The sequence below is a fragment of the Panthera onca genome, chromosome B3 (genome assembly GCF_046562875.1).
Source record: "Panthera onca isolate mPanOnc1 chromosome B3, mPanOnc1 haplotype 2, whole genome shotgun sequence".
NCBI classification, from domain to species: Eukaryota; Metazoa; Chordata; class Mammalia; order Carnivora; family Felidae; genus Panthera; species Panthera onca.
Window position 1 is genome coordinate 59,564,752 of NC_138344.1, and position 25,879 is coordinate 59,590,630.

General features: G+C 46.3%; 1 protein-coding gene across 3 annotated transcripts; it reads left to right on the top strand.

The window, feature by feature from the left end:
• Positions 1-4,686: 4,686 nt before the first annotated feature.
• On the top strand, positions 4,687-25,826 carry STRC (stereocilin). Of its 3 annotated transcripts, XM_060618734.2 has the most exons (29): positions 4,687-9,849; positions 10,163-10,948; positions 11,040-11,064; positions 11,818-13,072; positions 14,036-14,098; positions 14,196-14,306; positions 14,483-14,649; positions 14,837-15,023; positions 15,155-15,270; positions 15,531-15,663; positions 16,022-16,204; positions 16,487-16,525; positions 16,706-16,873; positions 17,047-17,112; positions 17,572-17,697; positions 17,991-18,049; positions 18,835-18,958; positions 19,070-19,182; positions 20,954-21,089; positions 21,503-21,699; positions 21,895-21,985; positions 22,198-22,354; positions 22,986-23,155; positions 23,759-23,914; positions 24,296-24,438; positions 24,629-24,777; positions 25,041-25,138; positions 25,234-25,381; positions 25,577-25,826. In XM_060618734.2, exons 1-29 carry the CDS (start codon positions 9,804-9,806, stop codon positions 25,663-25,665), a joined length of 5,301 nt encoding a protein of 1,766 aa, XP_060474717.2. In that variant the 5' UTR covers positions 4,687-9,803; the 3' UTR covers positions 25,666-25,826. The 3 variants fall into 3 exon arrangements, with proteins under 3 accessions (XP_060474717.2, XP_078304693.1, XP_078304692.1); XM_078448567.2 differs by lacking the exons at positions 4,687-9,849; positions 10,163-10,948; positions 11,040-11,064 and having other exon boundaries at positions 11,148-13,072; positions 17,569-17,697; XM_078448566.2 differs by lacking the exons at positions 4,687-9,849; positions 10,163-10,948; positions 11,040-11,064 and having other exon boundaries at positions 11,148-13,072; positions 16,487-16,873; positions 17,569-17,697.
• Positions 25,827-25,879: the final 53 nt, after the last annotated feature.

Consider the following 25,879-nt stretch of genomic DNA (forward strand, 5'->3'; position numbering starts at 1 on the left):
GTCCCAGCCATGCTGTTCAGTTTTGAGGATAGAAAAACTGTTCACTGTATGAATGCAAGCCTTTTTGTTTATTTAAAAAAAAAATTTTTAATGTTTATTTATTTTTGAGAGAGACAGAGACAGAATGCAAGTGGGTTAGGGGCAAAGAGATAGAGAGACACAGAATCCGAAGCAGGCTCCAGGCTCTGAGCTGTCAGCACAGAGCCCGACGTGGTGCTCTGGTGCTCGAACCCAGTAGCCGTGAGATCATGACCCCAGCCGAAGTTGGTCGCTCAACCGATTGAGCCACCCAGGCGCCCCTGCAAGCCTTTTTAAATACCACTTTTAGAGAGGTTTCTGTTTTTTTACCATGACAAGCAGAAATCTTCATGTTTATATTTGTATTTTTCCTATTCAGTGACTTAGGGTGGGATGAACATTTTCAACATTTTAGTTTAAAGTAATTTGAGACTCACAGAAGATATGCAAAAGTAGTTCCTATGTACCTACCACCCAGCTTTCTCTAATATTAGCATCCCACATAACCAGGATATAATGACCAAATCAATAAATTAACACTGGTAATATGCTATTAATTTAGGTATAGGCTTTACTAGAATTTCACCAGTTTTTCCACTAATGTCCTTTTTTTCTCTTTCAGTTTCCAGACCAATATTCAACATTGCATTCAGCGTTCATATCTTCTTACTTAATCTCCTCTGGTTGTAACAGTTGCCTTAGCCTCTCCCTATCTTTCAAGACCTTGATATATTTGAGGAGTTCTGCTCAGGTATTTTGCAGAATGTCCTTCAGTTTGGGCTTATCTGATGTTTTCTCATGATTATATTGAGGTTATGCATTTTCAGAAAAATACCACTGAGTTGAAGTGCCCTTCTCAGCACATCGTATCAGGAGGAATACCATAGTGATATATGTTATAACTGGTGATGTTAACTTTGATCCCTTAGTTAAGGTGATGTCAACTAGGTTTCTCTGCTGTGAAGCTAACTATTTTCCCCCTTTATAGTTAATAAATACTTGGAAGGAGATACTGAAAGCTTATGCAAATACCTTGGTTCTTCTTAAACTTTTCTCTACTAATTTTAACATTCATCAGTAGATCCTGTTTGTAGCAATCACTAGCAGCCATTGTTGCTTCATTCTTTACAAACTTTCACTAACTAGTTTTGTCCACTTTTATGGTTTCAACTACTATTTGTATGCTGATGACTTCCAATTCCATTTTCAATCCAGACCTCTCCTAGAAACTCCAAGAAAAATATTTAGTTGTCTATCCTCAGGAATTTCATTTGTCTATTCTTAGGTACTTCATTTCTAATATGTCCAAAACTGAATTATTACCATTCCTTCAAGCCTGTTCTTCCTCTTCTAGTCCCAATAAGGACTGCCAAGCAATTTCCCTAGATTGGGGGAGTCCTCAATGATCCCCTCCCTACTTTACTCAACTAGTTCCATGTTTTTTTCTGAAAACCTTTCACTTAAAACACTACTTCTTGGGGTGCCTGAGTGGCTCAGTTGGTTAAACGTCCAACTCTTGGTTTCAGCTCAGGTCATGATCTCACAGTTCATGAGTTTGAGCTCTGCATTGGGCTCTGCACTTTGGGGTTTCTCTCTCCCTGTCTCTTTGCCCTCCCTAGCTCACTCTTTCTCTCCCTCCCTCTCTCTCTCAAAAGATAAATAAATAAACATTTAAAAATTAAAAAAAAGAGAGATTCAAAAACACTGAATTAGCAAGTGTTAAACCATTGCTCCTAGGGGAAGTATGGGGTTAGCCTGGTCACAACAGGTCGATACAAAACCTTGTTTTATGCATTGTGTTTTATGTAAGTTATTTCTGTTTGAAGACTCCTTATTTAATATATGTTGTTGATTTATTAGCAGTGACCTCTCTGTCAACAGCACTACAACTCATGCCTAAATAAAGTTTATCTAACGCATATTTTCTCTCTAAGGCACATCATAGCCTTCCTGTGCTTAGGAACACTAGAAGGAACTTTAGCACTAAGCATGAGGGCCACTTTAAATAGCAAAATCATGAACAAAAAGAACAAAAATGTTAAACTTCTGGCACTAAATAGATCATGAAAAGGACACAAATTTATATTATGAGAAGGCAGTGAAATATTGCCTTGTTTAAGGCAATGTAGACAATGTAGACACCAGGTGACTCAAATTTTTCACCACTCTGCATATGCCTGTGAGTGATTATGAAAAAACAACAAGTATAGGGGCGTCTGGGTGGCTTATTTGGTTATGTGTCTGGCTCTTGATTTTGGCTCACGTCATGATTTCATGGTTGTGAGATCAAGCTCCACTCATGCTCGGTGGTGAACCTGGGTGGAGCCACCTGGGTGGCTCAATCGGTTAAGTGTCTGACTTCCGCCCAGGTCATGATTTCGAGGTTCGTGAGTTGGAGCCCCGCATCGGGCTCTGTGTTGACAGCTCAGAGCCTGGAGCCTGCTTCGGATTCTGTGTCTCCCCATCTCTAGGCCACTCCCATGCCCATGCTCTGCCTCTCTCTGTCTCTCAATAATAAATAAACGTTAAAAAAATTAAGAAAAAAAGATTCTCTATCCCTTGGGGCCCCTGGGTGTCTCAGTCAGTTAAATGTCCAACTCTTGGTTTCAGATCAAGTCATGATCTCATGGTTTGGTTTGTGGGTTCAAGCCCCACATCCGGCTCTGTGCTGACAGCATGGAGCCTACTTGGGATTCTCTCTCTCCCTCTCTCTCTGCCCCTCCCCTCCTTCTCTCTCTCAAAGTAAATATTTAAAAAAAATTTTTTTTCTCTCCCTCCTTCTCTCTCTCTGCCCTTCCCCCTCTCACCTGATCATGTACTTTCTCTCAAAAGGAAGGAAGGAAGGAAGGAAGGAAGAAAGAAAGAAAGAAAGAAAATACCACCAGTATTGATTTGGGGATCACAGATTTTAGTGATTTTAAATTTTAGTAGGCTAATTCACAAATACAGAACTCATAAATAACGAGAATGATTGTAAATGTTGTGGGATAATTTGGAGCTTGAGGCTACTTGGCCCTGTGAAATTGCCATCTCAACTTGTGGTTTCTTTTCTTTGTCTTTTTTCTTTTCTTTTTTTTTTTAATATAATTTATTGTCAAATTGGTTTACATACAACACCCAGTGCTCATCCCAACAAGTGCCCTCCTCAATGCCCCTCACCCACTTTCCCCTCTTCTCCAGCCCCATAAACTTTCAGTTTGTTCTCTGTATTTAAGAGTCTCTTATGGTTTTCTTCCCTCCCTCTCTGTTTGTAACTGTTTTTTTTCCCTTTCCCTTCCCCCATGGTCTTCTGTTAAGTTTCTCAAGATCCATATATGAGTGAAAGCATATGATATCTGTCTTTCTCTGACTGACTTATTTCACTTAGCATAAAAGCCTCCAGTTCCATCCAGGTTGCTACAAATGGCATGATTTTATTCTTTCTCATTGACAAGTAGTATTCCATTGTATATATAAACCACACCTTCTTTATCCATTCATCAGTTGATGGACATTTAGGCTCTTTCCACAATTTGGCTCTTGTTGAAAGTGCTGCTATAAACATTGGGGTACATGTGCCCCTATGCATCAGCACTCCTGTATCCCTTGGGTAAATTCCTAACTGTGCTATTGCTGGGTCATAGAGTAGTTCTATCTTTAATTTTTTGAGGAACTGCCACACTGTTTTCCAGAGAAGCTGCATTCTTTTTCTTATTTATTTATTTATTTATTTATTTATTTATTTTGAGAGAGTGAACACAAACATGACTGGAGGGAGAGGCAGAAAGAGAGGGAGAGAGAGAATCCCAAGCAGGCTCCTCATTATGAGCCCAGAGCATGATATGGGGTCAGTCTCACAAACCTTGATATCATGACCTGAGGCAAAATTGAGTTGGACACTTAACCAACTGAGCCACTCAGGTGCCCTTTTATTCTTTTCTTTTCTTTTTTAAGTTTATTTATTTTTGAAAGAGAGAGACAGAGAGAAAGAGAGAGAGCAAGTCGGGGGTGCAGAGAGAGAGGGAGACCAGGAATTCCAAGCAGGCTCCGTGCTGTTAGTGCAGAGCCAGATGCGGGCTTGAACTCATGACCTGTGAGATCATGACCTGAGCCAGAATTAAGAGTTGGATACTTAACCAACAGAGCCACCCAGGCACACTTTTTTTCTTTTTATACTAATTTATTTTACATTTTAAAGAATAATAAATTTATTTATTTATTTATTTTTGCTTCTTGTATAAGATTTTTAAATTTTTACTTAAATCAAAATTAGTTAACATATTGTGTAATAATGATCTCAGGAGTAGAATTTAGTGATTCATCACTTACATACGGTTACTTACGGTGTTCTCCTAACAAGTGCCCTCCTTAATGACCATCACCCATTCAGCTCATCCTCCCACCCAATACCCCTCCAGCAACCCTCAGTTTGTTCTCTGTATTTAAGAGTCTCTTACGGTTTGCCTCCCTCTGTGTTTTTATCTTATTTTTCCTTCCCTTCTCCTATGTTCCTCTGTTTTGTTTCTTAAATTCCACACATGAGTGAAATCATGTGATATTTATCTTCCTTTGACTGACTTATTTTCCTTAGCATAATACAATGCAAATGGCAAAATTTCATTCTTTTTGACTGTCAAGTAATATTCCATCGTATGTATACGCGTGTGCAGATAGATAGATAGATAGATAGATAGATAGATATACATGGACACACACCACATCTTCTTTATCCATTTGTCAGTCAATGGACATTTGGACTCTTTCCATAATTTGGCTATTGTTGATAGTGCTGCTGTAAACATTAGGGTGCATGTGCCCCTTCAAATTAGCATTTTTGTATAAATAACTAGTATATATAGGTATTTGGATAAATAGTTGGTAGTGCAATTGCTGAGTTGTAGGGTAGTTCTATTTTTAATTTTTTGAGGAACCTCCATACTGTTTTCCAGATTGGCTGCACCAGTTTGCATTCCCACCAGCAGTGCAAAAGAGATCCTCTCTCTCTGCATCCTCGCCAACATCTGTTGTTGCCTGAGTTGTTAATGTTAGCCATTCTGACAGGTGTGAGGTGGTATCTCATTGTGGTTTTGATTTGTAGGAATAATACAATTTAAAGCAAGAGTTAAAGTACAATACCTAGGTACAATTAAGTAATTCACTGAATTAAGTAATTTGACTATTCTCAATAATTGAACTTCCTGTTTCTTAGTCATACATCTGATACCCTTTTTTATTTATTCATGCAAATTAACTTTACTTATTTTACATTCTAAATCTGAAAAATTAAACACTTTTAGTCTTTCAAGTCTGATTATGTTATTTATTATTTCTGCTAACTCTCATTCCTGATGCCTTGTTTTCTCACATGTTTTCTGATTGTGAGTTACTTGTTGTAAATTTCTCTTGTTATTCTTTGAAGTCCATGTGGTTTTTTTTTTAAAGATTTTTTCTATATTTATTTTTGAGGGAGGTAGGGGCAAAGAGAGAGGGATAGAGAGAATCCCAATCTGACAGCACAGAGACTCATGCAGGGTTTGAACTCACTACCCATGAGATCATGACCTGAGCTGAGATCAAGAGTTGGATGCTTAACTGACTGAGCCACCCAGGCACCCCTGAAGTCCGTATTTTGAGTTGGATTCCTGCAGAATGGACTTACATTTTTTTTTTCTTTCAGGTACCTAAGGACACATGGGTAGCATGAATTTGTGCCTTAAACCTGTAAGAGGACCTACTTGGTCCTTTTTTTTTCTTTACAAATTTTTATTTAAATTCTTCTTAGTTAACAAATAGTGTAATATTGTTTTCAGGAGTAGAATTTAGTGATTCATCACTAAATGTTAAATTACATATAACACTCAGGGGTCAACACAACAAGTACCTTCCTTAATACCCATCACCCATCTAGCCTATCCCCTGCCCACCTCCCTCCATCAACTCTCAGTTTGTTCTCTATTGTAAGGAGTCTCTTATGGTTTATTTCCCTCTGTCTATTTTCCCCCTTCCTATATGTTCATCTGCTTTGTTTCTTAAATCCCACATAAGAGTGTAATCATGTGGTATTTGTCTTTCTCTGCCTGACATATTTCACTAACCATAATATACTCTAGCTCCATCCATGTTGGTGTAAATAGCAAAATTTAATTCCTTTTATTTTATTTTTCAAGAGAGTGTGTGTGCATGCGTGCAAGTGGGGGAGGGGCAGAGGCAGAGAAGGGGAGACACAGAATGTGAAACAGGCTCCAGGCTCTGAGCTGTCAGCACAAAGCCTGATGCCGGGCTCAAACTCATGAACTCCAAGATCATGACCTGAGCTGAAGTCAGATGCTTAACTGACTGAGCCACCCAGGAACCCCAAGAGAGAGCGAATCTTAAGCAGGCTCCACACTCAGCACAAAGCCCAGTGTGGGCTCAATCCCACAACCATGAGATCATGACCTGAGCTGAAAGCAGGAGTCAGACGTTTAACGCAGAGCCACCCAGGCTCCCCAAGATTTAGTTCCTTTTGATGGCTGAATAATATCCCATTGTATATGTATACCATATCTTCTTTATCCACTCATCAGTTGATGGACATTTGGGCTCTTTCCATAGTTTGGCTATTGTTGATAGTGCTGCTATAAACATTAGAGTACATGTACCCCTTTGAAACTGTATTTTTGTATCCTTTGGGTAAATACCTACTAGTACAATTGCTGGATCATAGGTTAGTTCTTTTAACTTTCTGAGGAAACTCCATGTTGTTTTCCAACATTGTTGTACCAGTTTGCATTCCCACCAACAGTATCAGCTTGTGGTTTCTAGGTTACTTCAACAGAGAAGACATTACTGGAGCATCATTCACTAGCTCTTAAATTCTTGGTCACTTACTATTCATTGGTTAGAACTAATCACTTGCCCCTACCTAGCTGAAAAAGATATGGAAAATGTGGGGATTTCTTGGATATCTAGTGAGCAATTCATATTTCAGTTACAAAAGGCAAATCAAAAAGGGAAAAAGGGAGAAAAATAATTGTAATTTACAAGGGAGCAATGTGTTCTTGTCAGAAGGAGTACCCGTCTGACAGGTTTGAGGCAGTGAGGATGTTTCAGATTTCTCAACTTCTTCAGCTCCTCCTAGGTATCTCCCTTTAAATTGCCAGATTACAGAGCATTCCGGTCATCCCACCAATCTCCATTTCACTTTAGCAAGACACATGATTAATTTCTTATTCTGTACTCCTGTAATTTGTCTGTTGTTTCTGTTTTTCTCTTTCTATTTGATCACTCATGGATTGCAACTCTTCTCATTTTTGTTGGACTTTACCAAACTGCAGTTGAGCCTTGAACACCACGGGTTTGAACTGTGCGGATGCACCTACACACAGTTATTTACTTATTTTTATTTTTAGCTAAATACAGCACTGTAAATGTATTTTCTCTTCCTTATGATTTTGTTAATAATATTTTCTTTGCTCTAGCTTACTTTATTGGAAGAATACAGTATATAATACATATAATATACAACATATGCATTAATTGATGGCTTATGTTGTTGGTAAGGTTTCTAGTTAACAAAGGCTCTTAGTTAATTTTGGGGTAGTTAAGATTTTTGACTGTGCAGTGGAGGTTGGGGGTGGAGAGTGGTGCCCCTAATCACCTGCATTGTTCAAGGGTCAACTGTATAAGCAGTAACCTGCTTATATCAGATAGCTTGATATATTAGCTATAAACCCTAAACACTTTACCCTCAGTTGGCACATACTCTGAAGCTTTGGTGGCAACAGGATTGCTTAACCAACTGCTTGCTCCATCATCATATGTACTGCCAAGAATTTCCTAGCTTGGGTTGAGGGAGTACTCATTGTTTCCCTCTCTGTTTGAGTCTACTAGTTTCAAACTTGTTCTAAAGATCTTTCACTCAAGACACTACTTCTTGGTAAAAATTTCTGTATTAATTAGGACTCTTTAGTTTCAAATAAATAATTCATATTGAGCTAAATAACTCAATACTAAAGGACTCTTTAGTTTCAAAAATATAACTCGTATTGAGTCTAATAACAATAGTAGTAATATTTAGTGAAAGTTTATTTTGTAGCAGTGCCTGGCACATGATAGGTACTTACTCTATTGGATGAATGCCACACTGTGCTAAGTACTTTAAGTGCATTATCTAATTTAATCCTCAAAATAACTCTATACTAGTATTTCTCCTTTTTATAGAAAAGAACATTGTGACACAAAATGGTTTAGAAACTGCCCAAGATGCCCAGCTAGTAAGCATTGGAGCCAGGATTTGAACCCAAGCCATCTCATTTTTTTTTGTACACTATTAGCCAAAAAGGATAATTTATTATAAGGGGGTTGTTACAGAACCAAGGGAAGAAATTCAAATGGATTGCAGGATGGCCTGGAACCAGGAGATAGAAAACTATTGGGAATACAGGCCATACTCTTCCTTTGATTATCCTCTCTGCTTTTCAGACTAGATGTGGTAACTGTGATAGGCAAAGGGAAAATATTGGCAAAGGGATGCAGTAGATCATTTCACTGATCCCAACTTCTGATTTGCCTTGGAAAATCCTAGCAGTGTCCTCAACTTTGGTGGCCTGGCCAAGTCATTCCATTTTGGGGGGCCTCTATTTCCTCATTTATAAAATGAGAAGTTTCTTTACCACAGGATTCCTCAGGTCTCTTCCAGTTCTAAAATTCTATGATCCTAAGTGAACTTTCTAGGGCAGAAGCTCATTAATAATAGATTTGAATGTGTGGGTTTGAGGGGATAGAATAGAGGAGGATTTTAAGGAAAGAGGGACAGAATAATAGTTTGAATGGAGCCACAGTGTTGAATTACTATTTAGAGCTGGTGTCAGGTAAAGGCCTTTGGGGATATATAAATGGAGGACAGAAAATACTTCTCACCTTGACCAGACCAGAGTATTTTTTATGGGATCTCTCTGATCTGTGAGCAGTACTCTCTTTCTTTGTATTTGCATGAATACATGCACATGTGGGCATGCGTGTGTGTGTCCATGTGGGAAGTAGCCCCCTTGCACAGTGATTTAATCTGGCTTATCTCTTTTCTCAGCTCAGAATTTTCTACAGAGCATTCACCTAGGCCACAGGAAGAGGACCACAGGGCAAACACAAATATTTGAATGGCCCAATGAGCAAGTTGCACATCCATAAAATGAGAGGTTTGGTCTCTGTAACCTCTGAAGTCCTCTCCCATTCTTAGCATTTTGTGGTTCTAGGTACTGAGTCAAAAGTGGCTCTGCTCTTCCTGAATGCTCTGTCATTGGACCAGACATTTGTCTTTGTTTCTCTTCTCTGTTCATACCTGGCTGCCCAGTTCCTTTCTCTGGGCCCCCTTTGTTCCTTGATTCCTTCAAATCCTACTTGCTTTTAACTCCTTTGTACCCTCTATACTTTCTTACATTTTTCTGCAGCCCCCCTCCCTACCACATTATACCCTGGTCTCCAGGTCTCCACCTCTATTTCTGCCCACTGCTATCTGCATCCTGGCTCTTAACTGAAGTTATTTCCCTGGGCTCCTCTGAGCCCCCCCCCCCCCCCCCCGCCGCCCCCGGGATCCCCTATCACTGGTCCCTCTCACAGAAGCACACCTTTCTCCAAAGCCAAAGGATCAGGTATTCAGTGGCTCAGGTGACAAACCTGCTGTCAGGTTACAGATATTGTTCCCTGAAAGACCACACTACAGTGTCAGTGGCAACTCAGGCTGCCTGCAGTGCTCTGCCCTCACCTGGCTATTGCATACAAGGTGAGAATAACCAGAATTCACCTCTTACCAGTGCTCACCTGGAAACATGGCTCTGAGCCTCTGGGCCCTGCTGCTGCCGCTGTCCTGTGCAGGTGAGATGAACAGTGAGCAGGGCTGGGGATGAAGGGGATGTTGCTGAAAAGAGACTTAAGAATGCAGAGATTAACCGGTTTCTATAAAAGATAAAGGAAAATAGTCAGAGACTGGAGCTAAGGGAGAAAATGAGGGTTAAGAAAGCAGGCCAAGACTTACTATAGTAAGTATTCAGTAGTATTCAGTAAAGGGACTCAGCTTGCCATCCTTGTCGCCTCATCTTTAGATCCAAGCTAGGACTGGGCTCCGGGCAGGACCGAATTGGGTTCTAGGCTCTTCCCCTTTAGTGACCTCTGGTTTCTCTTCTTACAGTGATTCTGGTCCCTACTGGGATTCAGTCCCTGGACCCTGGTCTCTCCCTCCTGAAGTCATTGCTCTCCACAATGGACCAAGCTCCTCAGGGGTCCCTCAGCCGCTCACAGTTCTCTGCATTCCTGGCCAACATTTCTTCTTCCTTTGGGCCTGGGAGAATGGGGGAGGGACCTGTGGGGGAGCCCCCACCTCTCCAGCCCCCTGCCCTCCGGCTCCACGACTTCCTAGTGACACTGAGAGGCAGCCCAGACTGGGAGCCAATGCTAGGTCTACTAGGGGATGTTCTGGCACTGCTGGGACAGGAGCAGACCCCCCGGGACTTCCTGGGGCACCAGGCAGGTGTGCTGGGTGGACTCGCAGAGGTGTTGCTAGGAGCCTTAGTTCCTGTGGGGCCCCCAACCCCTACCCGGCCCCCATGCACCCGTGATGGGCCCTCTGACTGCGTCCTGGTGGCTGACTGGTTGCCTTCTCTGCTGCTCTTGTTAGAGGGTACACGATGGCAGGCCCTGGTACAGGTGCAGTCCAGTGTGGACCCCACAAATGCCACAGGCCTCAATGGGAGGGAGCCAGCCCCCCACTTTTTACAGGGTCTGTTGGGTTTGCTCACCCCAGTAGGGGAGCCAGGCTCTGAGGAGGCTCTTTGGGGAGGTCTGCTGCGCACAGTGGGGGCCCCCCTCTATGCTGCCTTCCAGGAGGGGCTTCTCCGTGTCACTGACTCCCTACAGGATGAGGTCTTTTCCATTCTGGGGCAACCAGAGCCTGATGCCAATGGGCAGTGCCAGGGAGGTGAGTGCTGCTGGGTTCGGGGCTGGGCTATGGCAGGACAAAGAAGGGGGGAGATTGGGGTAGTCCTCTTCCTTACTCTTTTCCCTCCTAGGCAACCTTCAACAGCTGCTTTTATGGTAAGTAACTCTCTTACCAGGAGAGGAGTTATGAGGGAGTGGGCCTGGAAAGTTGTCAGCCTGCAGAATGGAGGAGGAGACTGATGGGAGGGCATTGTTTAGTGGTTTTCGAGCATGACTGTCTGGGTTGGTGTCCTAGCTCTGTTTACCTAGCCAAGTGACCTTGGGGTAGTTACATTCTCATTCTCATGCCTCAGTTTCCCTTCTTATAAAATATAGATAATATTAACAACCACAGAGTTGTTGAAAGGGATTGAATGGGTTGATGCTCTATGTGCAAGCCACTCAGAACTGTCTTGCACATAGTGCTTAATAATGTCACCTAATAAAGCTGGGGTATGGAAAGAAAGGATAAGACTGGATTCCTCCATCTTTACTGTTTCAGTACAACAATGTCAGAGCACTGTTAGACTTACTCAGTTGCAGGGCAGATTTCCTGATGTGAGGTCAACCAAAGGTTGTATTTAAGCTACCTAAAAGTATATGAAGAAAGGAGAAAGAAGGGAGCCAGGTAGACAGAAGGGACTCCAGCTGGGCTGCTCCTAGATGATTTTGTGCCTTGGCAGGACAGATCTTTCTCCTGCTCCTACCATCCCAGTATTTAAACCAGTAACACCTATACTCCCAGGGACCTTTTGGAAAAGCCTATGCTTGCCATCCCCCCATGCAGGGCTCTGGGCCAGGGTCAGAATGTTCAACTAAAGGTTAAACTGACCAGGTGATGCCTACTCCTCCCTCCTGCCCTCCCTCCAGGGGCATCCGGCACAACCTTTCCTGGGATGTCCAGGCGCTGGGCTTTCTGTCTGGATTGCCACCCCCACCCCCTGCCCTCCTCCACTGTCTGAGCACAGGTGTGCCTCTGCCCAGGGCTTCCCAGCTCTCAGCCCACATCAGCCCTCGCCAACAGCGAGCCATCTCTGTGGAGGCCCTCTGCGAGAACCACTCAGGTCCAGCACCACCCTACAGCATTTCCAACTTCTCCATCCACTTGCTCTGCCAGCACGCCAAGCCTGCCACCCCGCAGCCCCCTCCCAGCACCATTGCCATCTGCCAGACAGCTGTGTGGTATGCAGTCTCATGGGCACCAGGTGCCCAAGGCTGGCTACAGGCCTGCCATGACCAGTTTCCTGATCAGTTCCTGGAGGCAATATGTAACAACCTCTCCTTTTCAGCCTTGTCTGGCCCCAATCGCCGTCTGGTAAAGCGGCTCTGTGCTGGTCTTCTCCCACCCCCCACCAGCTGTCCTGAAGGACTGCCTTCTGTTCCCCTCACCCCAGAGATCTTCTGGGGCTGCTTCTTGGAGAATGAGACCCTGTGGGCTGAGCGGCTGTGTGGAGAGGCGGGTCTGCAGGCTGTGCCCCCCAGCAATCAGGCTTGGGTTCAGCATGTGTGCCAGGGCCCTACCCCAGATGCCACTGCCTTCCCACCCTGCCACATTGGACCTTGTGGGGAACGCTGCCCAGATGGGGGCAGCTTCCTGATGATGGTCTGTGCCAATGACACCATGTATGAAGCGCTTGTGCCCTTCTGGCCTTGGCTAGCAGGCCAGTGCAGGATAAGTCGTGGGGGCAATGACACTTGCTTCCTAGAGGGGCTACTGGGCCCTCTTCTGCCCTCTCTGCCACCACTGGGACCATCCCCACTGTGTCTGGCCCCAGCCCCCTTCCTGCTTGGCATGCTATCCCAATTGCCACGTTGTCAGTCCTCTGTACCAGCCCTTGCCCACTCCACACGCCTACACTATCTCCTGCGCCTGCTGACCTTTCTTCTGGGTCCAGGGGCTGGGGGGACTGAGGCCCAGGGGATGCTGGGTCAGGCCCTGATGCTCTCCAGTCTCCCAGACAACTGCTCCTTCTGGGATGCCTTCCGCCCAGAGGGCCGGCGCAGTGTGCTGCGGACAGTTGGGGAGTACCTGGAACAGGAGGAGCAGTGGACCCCGCTGGGCTTTGAACCCACTGCCAGCCCCAGCTCTGGTATAAACAAGATGGAGCTGCTGTCCTGCTTCAGTGTGAGTAATCTGCCAAGGTTAAAGCCCCTGGAACAGAGGGAAGGGCCTCCAAACAAATTCTCTAATACTGAGAGGTAGTAGTATAGTATAGTGTTTTAAGCACACAGCTCTGGAGTCAGACAGGCCTGAGTTCAGATCTTAGTTCTGTGATCAACCTTGGACAAGTTATTTAACCTCTCTGAGCAACATTTTTTTCACTTATAAATGAGGGAGAGTAACCGTGCCACTTTTTTAGGGTACCTGTAAGGATTACATAAGATTATACATGCTGTGGGCTTATGTATATAGCATGACACATAAACGTGCACTAAACGTTATCTCATTATTCTTTCTAACTCTTTGACTCTCCCCCTTTCTGCTCCAGAAAGGAAAGGTATCAAGTTGGAGGGATCTGACTCTGTCCCTAGAGAGTGAGAAGGCTGGCAAATATAGGAAGATAAGACAGAAATGAGAATAGTTCAGGGCAACCAGAAATCAGAAGACTTGAGTTCTGGGTTCAACTATGTCACACATTAGTGTGGTAATAGGAAAATAATTTAACTCAGATTTTCTGGACTTCTGTTCCTTCTCTGTAGAGTGAAGGGGCTACCATAATTCATTCATTGGGTGCCCCGTTATATGTAAGGCACTTTGCTAGGTTATGTAGCATATGTAAAGATTCCTTACTCCATGTTAGGGCCCACCTTTCTCAAGTCCTGTGTCCAGTGAAATGGGATTATACAGATTCATAGTTTTGGTTTGGATCTACAAGTATTTATTGAGCCAACAATGGACCTAGCATAGAAAAGGGTACAGGAGAAGTTTGAGACATCATCCTGGTTTAATGGAATTTAGTATCTGATGAGACACACATACAAGCTTCAGATGAAGGACAAGCATATAGCAAGTGGACTTGGAGTGCCTGGGGAATCTTCAGGAGGACAGAGGAGACAGCTCTTGGTATCTTGTCTGTCTCCCCACCAGCCTGTGCTATGGGATCTGCTCCAGAGGGAGAAGAGTGTTTGGGCCCTGCAGATTCTAGTGCAGGTAACAGATGGAGGGGTACATGGATGGAATGGGTAACAACTGTGGCATGAGGTCTCTGCCCAGTGAGGCCATGCCCACTTTAACCTCCTACTCCCAGGCATACCTGCACATGCCACCAGAAAATCTCCAGCAGCTGGTGCTTTCAGCAGAGAGGGAGGCTGCTCAGGGCTTCCTGACGCTCATGCACCGTTCCTGGGCCCAGCTTCAGGTGGGTATAGAGGGCAGGTGGGGGGGGGAGGGGAGGATGGAGGGAGACATCTGGGAATCAAGAGCACCTGGAACCTGGTGTGCAGAGGGCTTCCCCAGTGGAAGGAGAAGCTCAAAAGGAGATGGCGATAATACTGAGCATCTCCAGAGCCAGCATCCATTCCTATGCCCTCACAGGTGCCACCATCTGAGGAGCAGGCCCTGGGTCGCCTGACAGCCTTGTTGCTCCAGCAGTACCCACGCCTCACCTCCCAGCTCTTCATTGACCTGTCACCGCTCATCCCCTTCTTGGCTGTCTCTGACCTGATGCGCTTCCCACCATCCTTGTTGGCCAATGACAGTGTGTAAGGACCCCACACCACTCCTTCTGATCCTGTCAGGGTCAGCCAACCCCATCAGCCTATAGCAGCCCCTTCTTGAAATCCTCTCTGTTAAAATTAGGGAGAGTCTCCTTCTTGTCCATGATAGTAGGGCTTCAGAGTGTGAGGGGGACAACAGGGGCCAAAGGTTAATACCCATTTCTCTCCCCAGACTGGCTGCCATCCGAGATTACAGCCCAGGAATGAGGCCTGAACAGAAGGAAGCTCTTGCAAAGCGACTGCTGGCCCCTGACCTGTTTGGGGAAGTGCCCGCCTGGTCCCAGGAGCTACTGTGGGCAGTGTTGCCCCTGCTCCCCCACCTCCCTCTGGAGAACTTTCTGCAGCTCAGCCCTCACCAGGTATGACATGATTTTCTTGACTAGCCCATCTTCTCCTAGGTGGAACAGGAGTCAGTAGTATGTCTCCTGGTGAGCTTCTCCCCACAAGTGTCCCACAGTGACCCAACATGAGCTGACCCTCCTCACCTCAGATCCAGGCCCTGGAGGATAGTTGGCCAGCAGCAGGTCTTGGGCCAGGGCATGCCCGGCATGTGCTACGAAGCCTGGTGAACCAGAGTGTCCAGGACGGAGAAGAGCAGGTGCGCAGGTGAGCAGTTGTGGGATCAGTGATCAAAGCCAAATTGGGAGAGAGGCTAGTGCAGCTGCCATGGTGGGTTGGGGGCCTAGGAAGGAAGGGTCAAAAAGGTAGGCAGCGGCCACAGGCAGTATAGGACTCCAGGACAGAGGCCTGTCTATGGTACCCATGTTTCCTAGTTTAGCAGAGTGCCTACTCCATATACCTACACGATCCCTACCTTAGTGCCAGCTTCAGTGACCACATGAAGGCCAGCTTCATGCCCTTCTCAGGCTGGGGTCCCTCGCCTGTTTCCTGAGCCCTGAGGAGCTGCAGAGCCTGGTACCCTTGAGTGATCCACTGGGGCCAGTAGAACGGGGGCTGCTGGAATGTGCGGCCAACGGGACCCTCAGCCCACAAGGACGGGTGAGCCCCTTGGCACAGGCCTACAAGAGTCCAGGCTTTCCTTGGGTCTGTGTGGATGACATGCTCAGTCATCTCAATCAAGCTTGAGCACAACAGTGCCAGCCCTCCCCTGACCTCTACTATCTCTGTTCCTTATTTCGTGGTCATCCTTATCTGTTACCACCTCTTCCTGACCCAATGCCGTTTGGTCTATGACACCCCAAACATACCCTTTGACATCTTAAACCCTATCTGTTCGTGTCCCATCTTTGGTTCTAAACCCTAGCCCAGGCCCTGGGAAATCCAGATGTGGGATTAGAGAGGAAGTTTAAGGTTCACTTGTCTTTTCTCCCCAGTCCCAAACTTTCTTTGGTTACAGGTGGCATATGAACTTCTGGGGGTATTGCGCTCATCTGGAGGAGCTGTGCTGAGCCCCCGGGAGCTGCGGGTCTGGGCCCCTCTCTTCCCTCAGCTGGGCCTCCGTTTCCTGCAGGAGCTGTCAGAGCCCCAGCTTAGAGCCATGCTTCCTGCCCTGCAGGGCACCAGTGTCACACCAGCCCAGGTGGGCCTGTCTCACTCTCTAACATCCACCTTCCAACCCCAGGAACCCCACTCAAGGGAATGACATTCAGGGATACCACCAGCTTCTCTGGAGCCTCCTTTTTCTCTGTCCCAAGGAGGACTCCCTCATCCCCCTTCTTCAGATCAAGAAGAGCCCAGAGCCAGGCTAGTCACTGGGGTGGTATCAAGGAAACTAGAAGTTTTAAAGGGTAGGTCCTAGGGACCTGCATAAAACCTGGCTACCAGGACTTGAGAGCTGTTGTTTCATCCCATCCCACCTTAGGCTGTCTTACTGCTTGGACGGCTCCTCCCTAGGCATGATGTGAGTAGCAACAACTTCTCAATGTCCCTCAGAGGTCCCTGTCCCCCTTTCCTTGGCTCTCACATCTGCCCCTTCTTCCCTCTCAGTTCCTCAGACCTGCTGCCTTGCTGTACTGTGATTGTTGTCTTCCCAACCACCCTGCTTCTCTTCTTCAGGACTCTTGTCTCTCTTGCTCCCCAGCTGTCCCTGGAGGAACTCTGCTCCTTGCACCCTCTGCTGCCAGGCCTCAGCTCCCAGACACTCCAGGCCATCCCTAGGCGAGTTCTGGTTGGGGCCTGTTCCTGCCTGGCCCCTGAACTGTCACGCCTCTCAGCTTGCCAGACTGCAGCATTGCTGCAGACCTTTCGGGTATGAGAGTAGCAGGGAGGATGAGACATTCAGGGATGTGGGCTCTGGTTAAGAGGAGGGCATCTTCCCTGTGGCCAGGGAAGGCCTCCCATACCTCCCCACTTCCTTACACACACACACACACACACACACACACACACACACACACACACACTCTGCTGATTCTCATGCAGGTGAAAGACGGTGTTAAAAACATAGGTACAACAGGTGCCAGTGCAGCTGTGTGTATCCCTGGTCAGGTACGTGTGGGATCTCCCAACTAAGCTCCTCTCCATGTCCCCGGGTAGTTTCATATGACTGGTGCTGCCTCCTATACTCTCCCTGCAGTGGCCCTGAGCATCCAAGTTGACTCTGTTTCCACCAAGACATTAGCAGCTCTCCCCAGTTCCAGTTACATGACAGCATGACCCACACTGTCCTATAATGTCAAAACCAGAAGGGTCTGAGAAATCTTCCAGGCCAACGAACCTGCTTTCAGATAAAGAGAGCAAAGCTCAGAGAGTCTGAGGGAGATCAGTTCATCAGGTGCCTGAATAGCAGCAATACTTGACCACATCCACCTTCATTGTGAGGGCTCTCTGGTGTGTGTTGCTATAGTGGCACATGCCATCCACCCTTTCCCTAGTTTTGGTCCCTTCCCACCCCCATGATGCCCCTCTTACCTATCATTACTCTGCTACACACATCCTCACCAGCAGCCCATCCCCACCACCTGGCCAGACTGCCTGCTTCCCCTGCTCCCACTAAAGCTGCTACAGCTGGACTCTGCGGCTCTTCTGGCTAACCGAAGACGCTACCGGGAGCTGCCCTGGTCTGAGCAGCAGGTAATTCTCCTCACTTACTCCAGAACTATCCTCTATGTTCCACCTCTTTTATCTGTCAGCCCTAGATTGGTCACATTATCTCCAGCATCCTTTATAATGTGACTTGCTTTGCTTTATTCCTTCTCCCTCCCCCTTACTTCTCCCCCCCCCCATCTCCAAGAGAGGAGTGTACATTTGGGAGAGTAGGAGGCTGGTGGATCCACAGGGTGGGGAGGGAGGGCTAGGTCCAAAGCATCTTAGGTCCTTGGGCAATATCTCTGCTGGGGGGCTGCTCCTCTTTCTTTCTCCTGTAGGCTCAGTTTCTCTGGAAGAAGATGCAGGTGCCCACCAACCTGACACTTAGGAATCTGCAGTGAGTAACTTGTGTTGAGCAGAATTTAATTCAACTAACATTTTTTGAGACTTCCCATGTGCCAGGCCCCATATGATATGCAATGGGACATGCGAGGATGGATGATGCATAGTCCCAGCGTGTGGGCCTTCTCTTGGCTCCTCCTCCCTTTACTCTCTTGCCTTCCCATAGCACCACACCTATCCTGACTAGTTTAAGGGATTCAGAACACCTGGATTCAGGTCCCAGCCCTGAGACCTATTCATGGCCTTGAGCAAGTCATTTAATCCTCTAAGCTTCAGTTTTTTTCTTCTGTGGAATGAGAATTACAATAGTACCTACCTCATAGGATGTGGTTGTGAAGATTACATGAGGTAAGGCATATAAAGTACTTAATATAGTTCCTGGCCCAGTGAAATCTCCCAATAGATATTTGCTGTTGTTAGTTTAATCCAAGGTGACCTCAGAGCTACTGGTCATGCAGCAATAAACAGGAACAAGTAAGTATCACTTTCCTTTCACCCACAGTAAAGGAATCATGGGCTTCAGAATCTAAAGATATAGCTCTATGCTCAGTTTACCACATTTTTAATAGAATGATGTTCGGAATATCCCTTGACGTCTGTGAACGTTTATTTTCCTCTCTGATAAACAGTGATGATGTTGTGGTTTTCTATGGAAAGCCATTTCTCAAACTGTAAATTACCATAAATGAATTCTGTACTTGTGTTGAGAGTATCAGTATCAAGGAGCAGACAGACCACAGCATGTGTTGAATGAGCATCTACCCACTCACATACCTACAGGGCTCTGGGCACCCTGGCAGGGGGCATGTCGTGTGAGTTTCTGCAGCAGATCAACTCAATGGCAAACTTCCTTGAAGTAGTGCACATGATCTATCAGCTGCCCACTGGAGTTCGAGGGAGTCTGGTGAGAGGGGTGCTTAAACATTAGTGGAGCAGGGAGGCAGGGATCCTGGGTACCGAATCCGGCCCCTATGCTTAGCTCTATCCTGACCTGTTTCCCCATCCTATCCTACAGAGAGCCTGTATCTGGGTGGAGCTACAGCGGAGGATGACAATGCCAGAGCCAGAGCTGGCAACCATGGGGCCAGAACTGAGTGGGCTAGACACCAGGCTACTCTTGGATTTACCGTAAGTGCTACAACTGGAGACACTGGATCCCTAGACGTCTCAACCTGGGGTAGAAGGTCTGCCCTTAGGAAATGCCCTAAGGTGGAAGTTTTCTGTCTGGTGGTCCTCTGCCATCAGTTATAGCCCAAAGCAGAGGATTCTACTCAAAGTTGCTCTATGTTTTGACTGGCTCCCAGAACATGACCCCAACATAGGACAGCTAATGGTGGGCAACACTATGATGTGGGCTGCCAAACAATCATAGTATAACCTAGGCCACATTAATAGAGATAGAGTATCTGAACCGAGGGAGTCAATGGTCCAACTCACCCTAGAAGATTATAGTCTGCTTAAGCCACCATGTTGTCAGTGTGTTCAGTGGAGTACAGAAAGAGCGTGTATGAAACATGATAAATGCCTTTAAATACTCCTAAGGCTATCAAATAGAAAATAGATTAGCATGTTTCTGAATGGCTCCATTGGGCATCACAATGACCAATGAGTAAAAATCAGATTTGAAAAATACAAGGAAAACTGATGTAGCAAATTCCCAACATCAGAGCTATTCAAGCCTGGGCCGAATGGTCTCATTGCAGGAATGTTGTAGAGCACATTTAAGTATGGATAAGGGTTGTGGGGAGAGAAAATTCATGAATGTAAGGGTCCTCTTAACACAGAGACTCTAGGAGTTTTATGAGTATCTCTCTCCCAGGCTTCCTTTCTCATTTTGCCCCCATCCCTACCCCATTGCCATCTGAACTGTAAGTTAGAGTAGGAAAAGGCTAGTATTAGTCTTCCTAGGGATGAGGTGATGGTAAAGCAGTTGATTCCATCCTTACATTTTTATAGGCCTTTCCACAGATTTTGGCTTTTGTGCTATGCAGCCTAGTTCCAGTTCCAGAATTGGCAGCCCTAGATAGAATACACTTCTGAAACCTGGACAAAAGGGCTTTTAAAAAAGCCATTGAAATCTATTTAAATTTATTGGTTCTTGGAGATAATTTAGAATCCTAAGGACCTAGATAAGTTTCTAGACCATGAGTTGGAAAACCTGAGTTCCCCATCTATGAAAGAGGAATAAGAAAAATACCTGTCTTACCCCAAAGTTTTGTCATAAGGTTCAAATAAGAGAATACTATAAAAGGGCTTGGTAAATTGTGCAGCACTATGCAAATGAGAGAGGACTTCCCCACAAAAAGTAGAGGAAGGGTGACCCTGTGGAAAAAAGGACTTGGGAGTAAGATCCCACCATCTCTGTGAGCTGGTTTTCTAATCTATAACATGGGGGGGGGGATTTTTTTAAAGTTTATTTTTATTTGTTTTGAGAGAGAGATAGAGAGCAAGTGGGGGAGGGGAAGAGAGAGAGGGAGACAGAATCCCAAGCAGACTCCACACTGTTAGCATAGAGCCTAACGAGGGGCTCGAACTCATAGACCATGAGATCATGACGTGAGCTGAATTCAAGAGTCAGACGCTTAACCAACTGAACCACCCAGGTGCCCCAAATGGGGAGAAATTTTAAAGATATTTAATATTTGGGACTTTTGATTCCATTAGATAAGGTAGGGTCATTTGTCATTTTTCCTGAGGAAGACTAGAAATATGGCACTCCTTTTGTTCTCTCCTTTTAAACACTATGAAGGGAATTGCATCTGGGGCAGTTTAATATCAGATCCTGTCCAGGGCCATAGGGTTTGGTCTGATGTTACCTCTTGTCTGGGCAATGTGGCATTCTGTTATCCCTTCTCAACAGGACTCATTTCTGAATGCCCCTGTTGTCAAATTGCTATAGGGTCCGGTTGATGGATAGACTGTCCAATGAATCTATTATGTTGGTGGTGGGGCTGGTACGAGGAGCTCCAGAGCAGCTGCTGGCACTGACCCCACTCCACCGGGTGGCCCTGGCAGAGAGGGCACTACAAAACTTGGTAAGAGTCCAACGTACCAGACTCGGAACTGCTGCCTGGACAATTTTTACCTCTCAGACAATGCTCTCTATCTTCTAGGCCTAGCCCCACACTTTTGTTGCCAAAAAGGTTCTTGTCCAGAAGGTCCTAGCCCCTAGATATATCTCTAGGTTCCATCCCAACCTATCTCTAGGTTCATATTTTTTGTCCACATTCCTTAGAGTCCAAGAAATCCCTTGGATTCCAACTCCTAGCCTTTCTGCCTGTTCCTATCTGGGCTCATTATTTAAGAAAGTAAACAATGGCAGTGAACATCGTAGGGTCTTGAGTTGGGAGCTGGAGGGAGGGAAAATCAAAGGTTTTGGTGTCTTGATCAAAGAATCTGGTCCTCTGAGTCAGAGATGCATTGTCCCAAGGCCTGATGCCCCCTCCAGGCTCCAAAGGAGACAACAGTCTCAAGGGAAGTGCTGGAGACATTGGGCCCCTTGGTTGGATTCCTGGGGATAGAGAGTACACGACGGATCCCCCTACCGATCCTGCTGGGCCAACTCAATCAGCTGCAGGGCTTCTGCCTAGGAGAGCCATTTGCCACAGAGCTGGGATGGCTCTTGTCACAGGAGCCTACTCTTGGGTATGAACCTTCGGGAACTTCTAATTCTGACTCATCCTATACCCACTCTCTTAACCACCATCATCAGTGGCAGATCATTGAATAAATATACACAAGGTCCCTTGGAGCCCTGAGTCCCCATGTCCTCTTTTCCCCTTCCTTTCCCCTCACAGTTGTCTCAGCATCCCAGCCCCTGATCTTCTTCCTGTCCCCCAGGAAGCCAGAGTTGTGGAGCCAGGGTGAAGTAGAGCAAGCTGGACGCCTAGTACTCACTCTGTCTACTGAAGCTATTTCCTTGATCCCCAGGGTGAGGTGAAGGAACAAGGGAGGGAGTAAGAGCAGAGAGGGGACTGGTGAGCTGGCTTTGGGGAGCTAAGGGCAAGGAGACTGAGGGCAAGGGATGTGAAGCCTGAATCTGGGGGAAACTGCTAAAAAGAGATAGGACTTTAAAATTATAGCTGCAGCAGCTGGCCCTGACCTGCCCAGGTCTCCCCACCCTCCATCTACCATCTCACACAGGAGGCCTTGGGCCAAGAGACTCTGGAGCGGCTCCTAGAGAAGCAGCAGAGTTGGGAGCAGAGCAGAGTTGGACAGCTATGTGGAAGACCACAGCTTGCTTCCAAGAAAGCTGCCTTGGTAGCTGGGGTTGTACGGCCCACTGCAGAAGATCTCCCAGGTGAAACTACCCAAATATTCATGTCTATCAGGGTGTATAGGAAAGAGTATCCAGAAATGTAGACAGAAGTCGGGCTCTAGGTATGCTGTGCCCTTTGAGCAGATTTGCACACCTTCTGCTCTCTGGGCTTGGGTTTTCTCATCTATAAACCACAGTGGTTAGAGGGATAATTTTCAAGGTCTTTTCTGGTTCTAGGGTTCTATAGCTCTGGACATTTATAACTCATTACATTATTAGCCCAGGACTTACCTTTTCCTGTTCTCTTATCCATATTAGCAGCTGACCCACTCTAAGCTTGGCTCTATGCTAGAGTATGGTGCTGTCTGCTGGGAAGATGCTTAGGATGTAGGAGGGAGATGCTAGTGAGACCTGAGTTCTGATCTAGACCTGCCATTAAATCCCTAGGCAACCCCTTCAGCCTTCCATTTATACAATGAGGGACTTATCCTCTTTAGTCACTTGTTCTAATATCCCTTGAGTCCTGTAATTCTCATACTATAGTAATCCTTTGGCCCATACTGTCTATGTTACCCTATCCTCCAAAGGTTGGAGGGGTCATTCCACCTATAGATATTTCTGTGGGCATAGTTTAATTCTACACTGACCCCCTGTGCCTGCCTTCCCCCTTCAGAACCTGTGCCAAATTGTGCAGATATACGAGGGACATTCCCAGCAGCCTGGTCAGCAACCCAGATTGCAGGGATGGAGCTCTCAGACTTTGAGGACTGCCTGGAATTATTCGCAGGAGACCCAGGACTTGGGCCTGAGGAACTACGGGCAGCTATGGGCAAGGCAAAACAGGTTAGGGATGGAGGGGCCAACATGAGGAAGCTGGTTGGGTGTGGTATGAGACACAAGGGAGTGGATAGCTGGGGAAAAGTGGAGGAAATAGGAGATGAAAGAATGAGAGTGGATCCTGAGTAGGAAGTCAGAGAGGATGAATATGGAGAAAAGGAAGCTAGTGCAATGGGTAGAGGGAAGAAGGCAGTGGTTACCAAACTTTAGGGTGTATCAAAATTATCCAAGGAGTAGGTTTTTAAAATGCTGGTGCCAGGGTCCTATGCTAGACTCACTGAAGAATCTTTTTTGGGGGGAAGAATCTTCTGAGGGCTCTGGGGGATCAGCATTTCAACAGGCACCCCTAGTGAGTCTGGTGCACATAAGGTTTAGAATCCATGGACTATGATCTGCTATTCTTCTATACTGAGACTCTAGCATCTTTCAGTAACACCTTAGTCAGAACCTTAATCCAACCCTCTCATTTTACAGTTGAGGAAACTAAAGACCCAGAGAGGCAAGTGATTTGCCTAGAGTTCACAGCTAAGGTCAGAGGCATGACTAAGACCAAGCATTCTGACTCCTAGTCCAGTGCTTTTCCACTCACATTGTTCCTCTTTCTCCTAGTTGTGGGGTCCTCCCCGGGGATTCCGTCCTGAGCAGATCCTGCAGCTAGGTCGGCTCTTAATAGGTTTAGGAGAGCGGGAACTACAGGAGCTGATCCTAGTGGACTGGGGAGTGCTGAGCACCCTGGGGCAGATAGATGGCTGGAGCTCCATCCAGGTAACACCTTCCCTTTTCCTACCTTCCAAACTTCTATTCCACAGATCTAGGCCTTTAGGTCACCTAACACCTAAAGAATTTTTTTTCTGTTACCCTGCTTGGCCATTCTTTCTATTAAAATAGAATACCCCCTACTTGTGGCCTTAGGAACTCTGTGATTTATTCACTTTGAGGTCTGGACACATAAAACTCCCTCCTGACTGTCTTCCCTGAGGCCTTCTCTTTTTTGGATCCTCAATCTTCCTCATGGCTATTGGATCATCAGTTCTTAATAATACAAGTATAAAATCCAGTAGCACTTGTCTCTTCCCCAACCATGAATTTACCCATGAATTCCTTGTGATTTCTCTCCTTATTCTGTGCCCTCCATCTCCATCCCAGCTCCGGGTTGTGGTCTCCAGTTTCTTGCGGCAGAGTGGCCGGCATGTGAGCCACCTGGACTTCCTTCATCTGACTGCACTGGGTTATACACTCTGTGGACTTCGGCCAGAGGAGCTACAGCATATCAGCAGTTGGGAATTTAGGTCATCTGTGGAGGGGATGTGTGGGTGGTGGTGCTCATGTAAAGGTGGACTCACTGGGGATGGAAGACTCATGGTGGAGTGGTCCCATGGAGGAAGGGACCTCACCTGAAGCCATCTATACTCCCGTCTCATAACCATGGACCCTATCACTGTGGCTGAATATACTTTCTTTCTTTCCACTCTTCCACAGCCAAGCAGCTCTCTTCCTGGGCAATCTGCATCTCCAGTGTTCTGAGGAGCAACTGGAAGTTCTGGCCCAGCTCCTTGTGCTGCCGGGTGGTTTTGGTCCAGTCAGTAACTGGGGGCCTGAGATCTTCACTGAAATCGGCACAATAGCAGGTAGGGAGGCTGGGCCACTGCTGGTGCTAGCTGTTAGAGATTGGTTTCCCTACCATGGATGGACTGGGTGGAGGACTGCTCTGGAATTCTTAAGGTGGGAGTCTGAGAAGGCATTTAGGTAAGAGGTTGGAGATGTGTTGGGAAAGGTGTATGGCCGGGTATTTGGGGAGAGGTTAGAGAAGTCTATAGTCTATAGGTTTGAAGAGAAGGGGGAAGGCCAGTATAAGACAATGTTTGGATGCCCATCCCACTTGCTTCAACAGCAGGGATCCCAGACCTGGCTCTTTCAGCACTGCTGCAGGAACAGATCCAGGGCCTTACCCCTCTTGCTATTTCTGTCATCCCTGCTCCTAAATTTGCTGTAAGTATTTAAGAACTGGGGTCTGAGGTGACCACACAGAGCCAGGGCCCAATGGGGGCTATATTGGATGTACTAATTTCTGCTCCCACCCCCAGGTGGTGTTCAGTCCCACCCAGCTATCTAGTCTCACGAGTGTTCAGGCTGTGGCTGTCACTCCTGAACAAATGGCCTTTCTGAGTCCTGAGCAGCGACGAGCAGTTGCATGGGCCCAGCATGAGGGGAAGGACAGCCCAGAACAGCAGGGTGAGTTCCCAAATGCACAGCTTGCCCCACTAACTCCTGACCCAGAATCTGACCCCAAACTTGATGCTATCTGGTTCAAAGAACCCATTCAGGGAGACCCCTGAAGCAAAGGGATCTAGGCAGACAGTTTCCATGTATCAGTGGTTCTTGGGGAACAGAGTTTTGATATTCCTCCCATTTTCTGTCTCATTATAGGTCGAAGCACAGCCTGGGGCCTTCAGGACTGGTCACAGCCCTCCTGGGCCATGGCATTGACCATCTGCTTCCTTGGCAACCTGCTTTGAACCTGTCTCCACAGTTAAAGAGAAAGATTGTTGGGAAAGAAACTTTAATAAAGTGCAAATGGAAATGCATTCTAATTATCCTCAGGAAGCCGATGAGGAATATGGGTAAAATGCTAATGCTTTCCACCCACCTGAGAATCAGTGTTCCTGGCATGCCATATCTGGAGTCTTCTTTCCATCATAAATAACCCCACTGCTTCTTTTCCTTTCCTGA

What these genes read in the sequence shown, in the direction of transcription:
- STRC (XM_060618734.2), top strand. Translation starts at nt 9,804, where the DNA reads ATGGCTCTGAGCCTCTGGGCCCTGCTGCTGCCGCTGTCCTGTGCAG. An exon ending in CTTCAACAGCTGCTTTTATG is followed by an intron (nt 11,065 to 11,817) that starts GTAAGTAACTCT and finishes CCCTCCCTCCAG; the next exon opens with GGGCATCCGGCACAACCTTT. An exon ending in GGAGAAGAGCAGGTGCGCAG is followed by an intron (nt 15,271 to 15,530) that starts GTGAGCAGTTGT and finishes TGCCCTTCTCAG; the next exon opens with GCTGGGGTCCCTCGCCTGTT.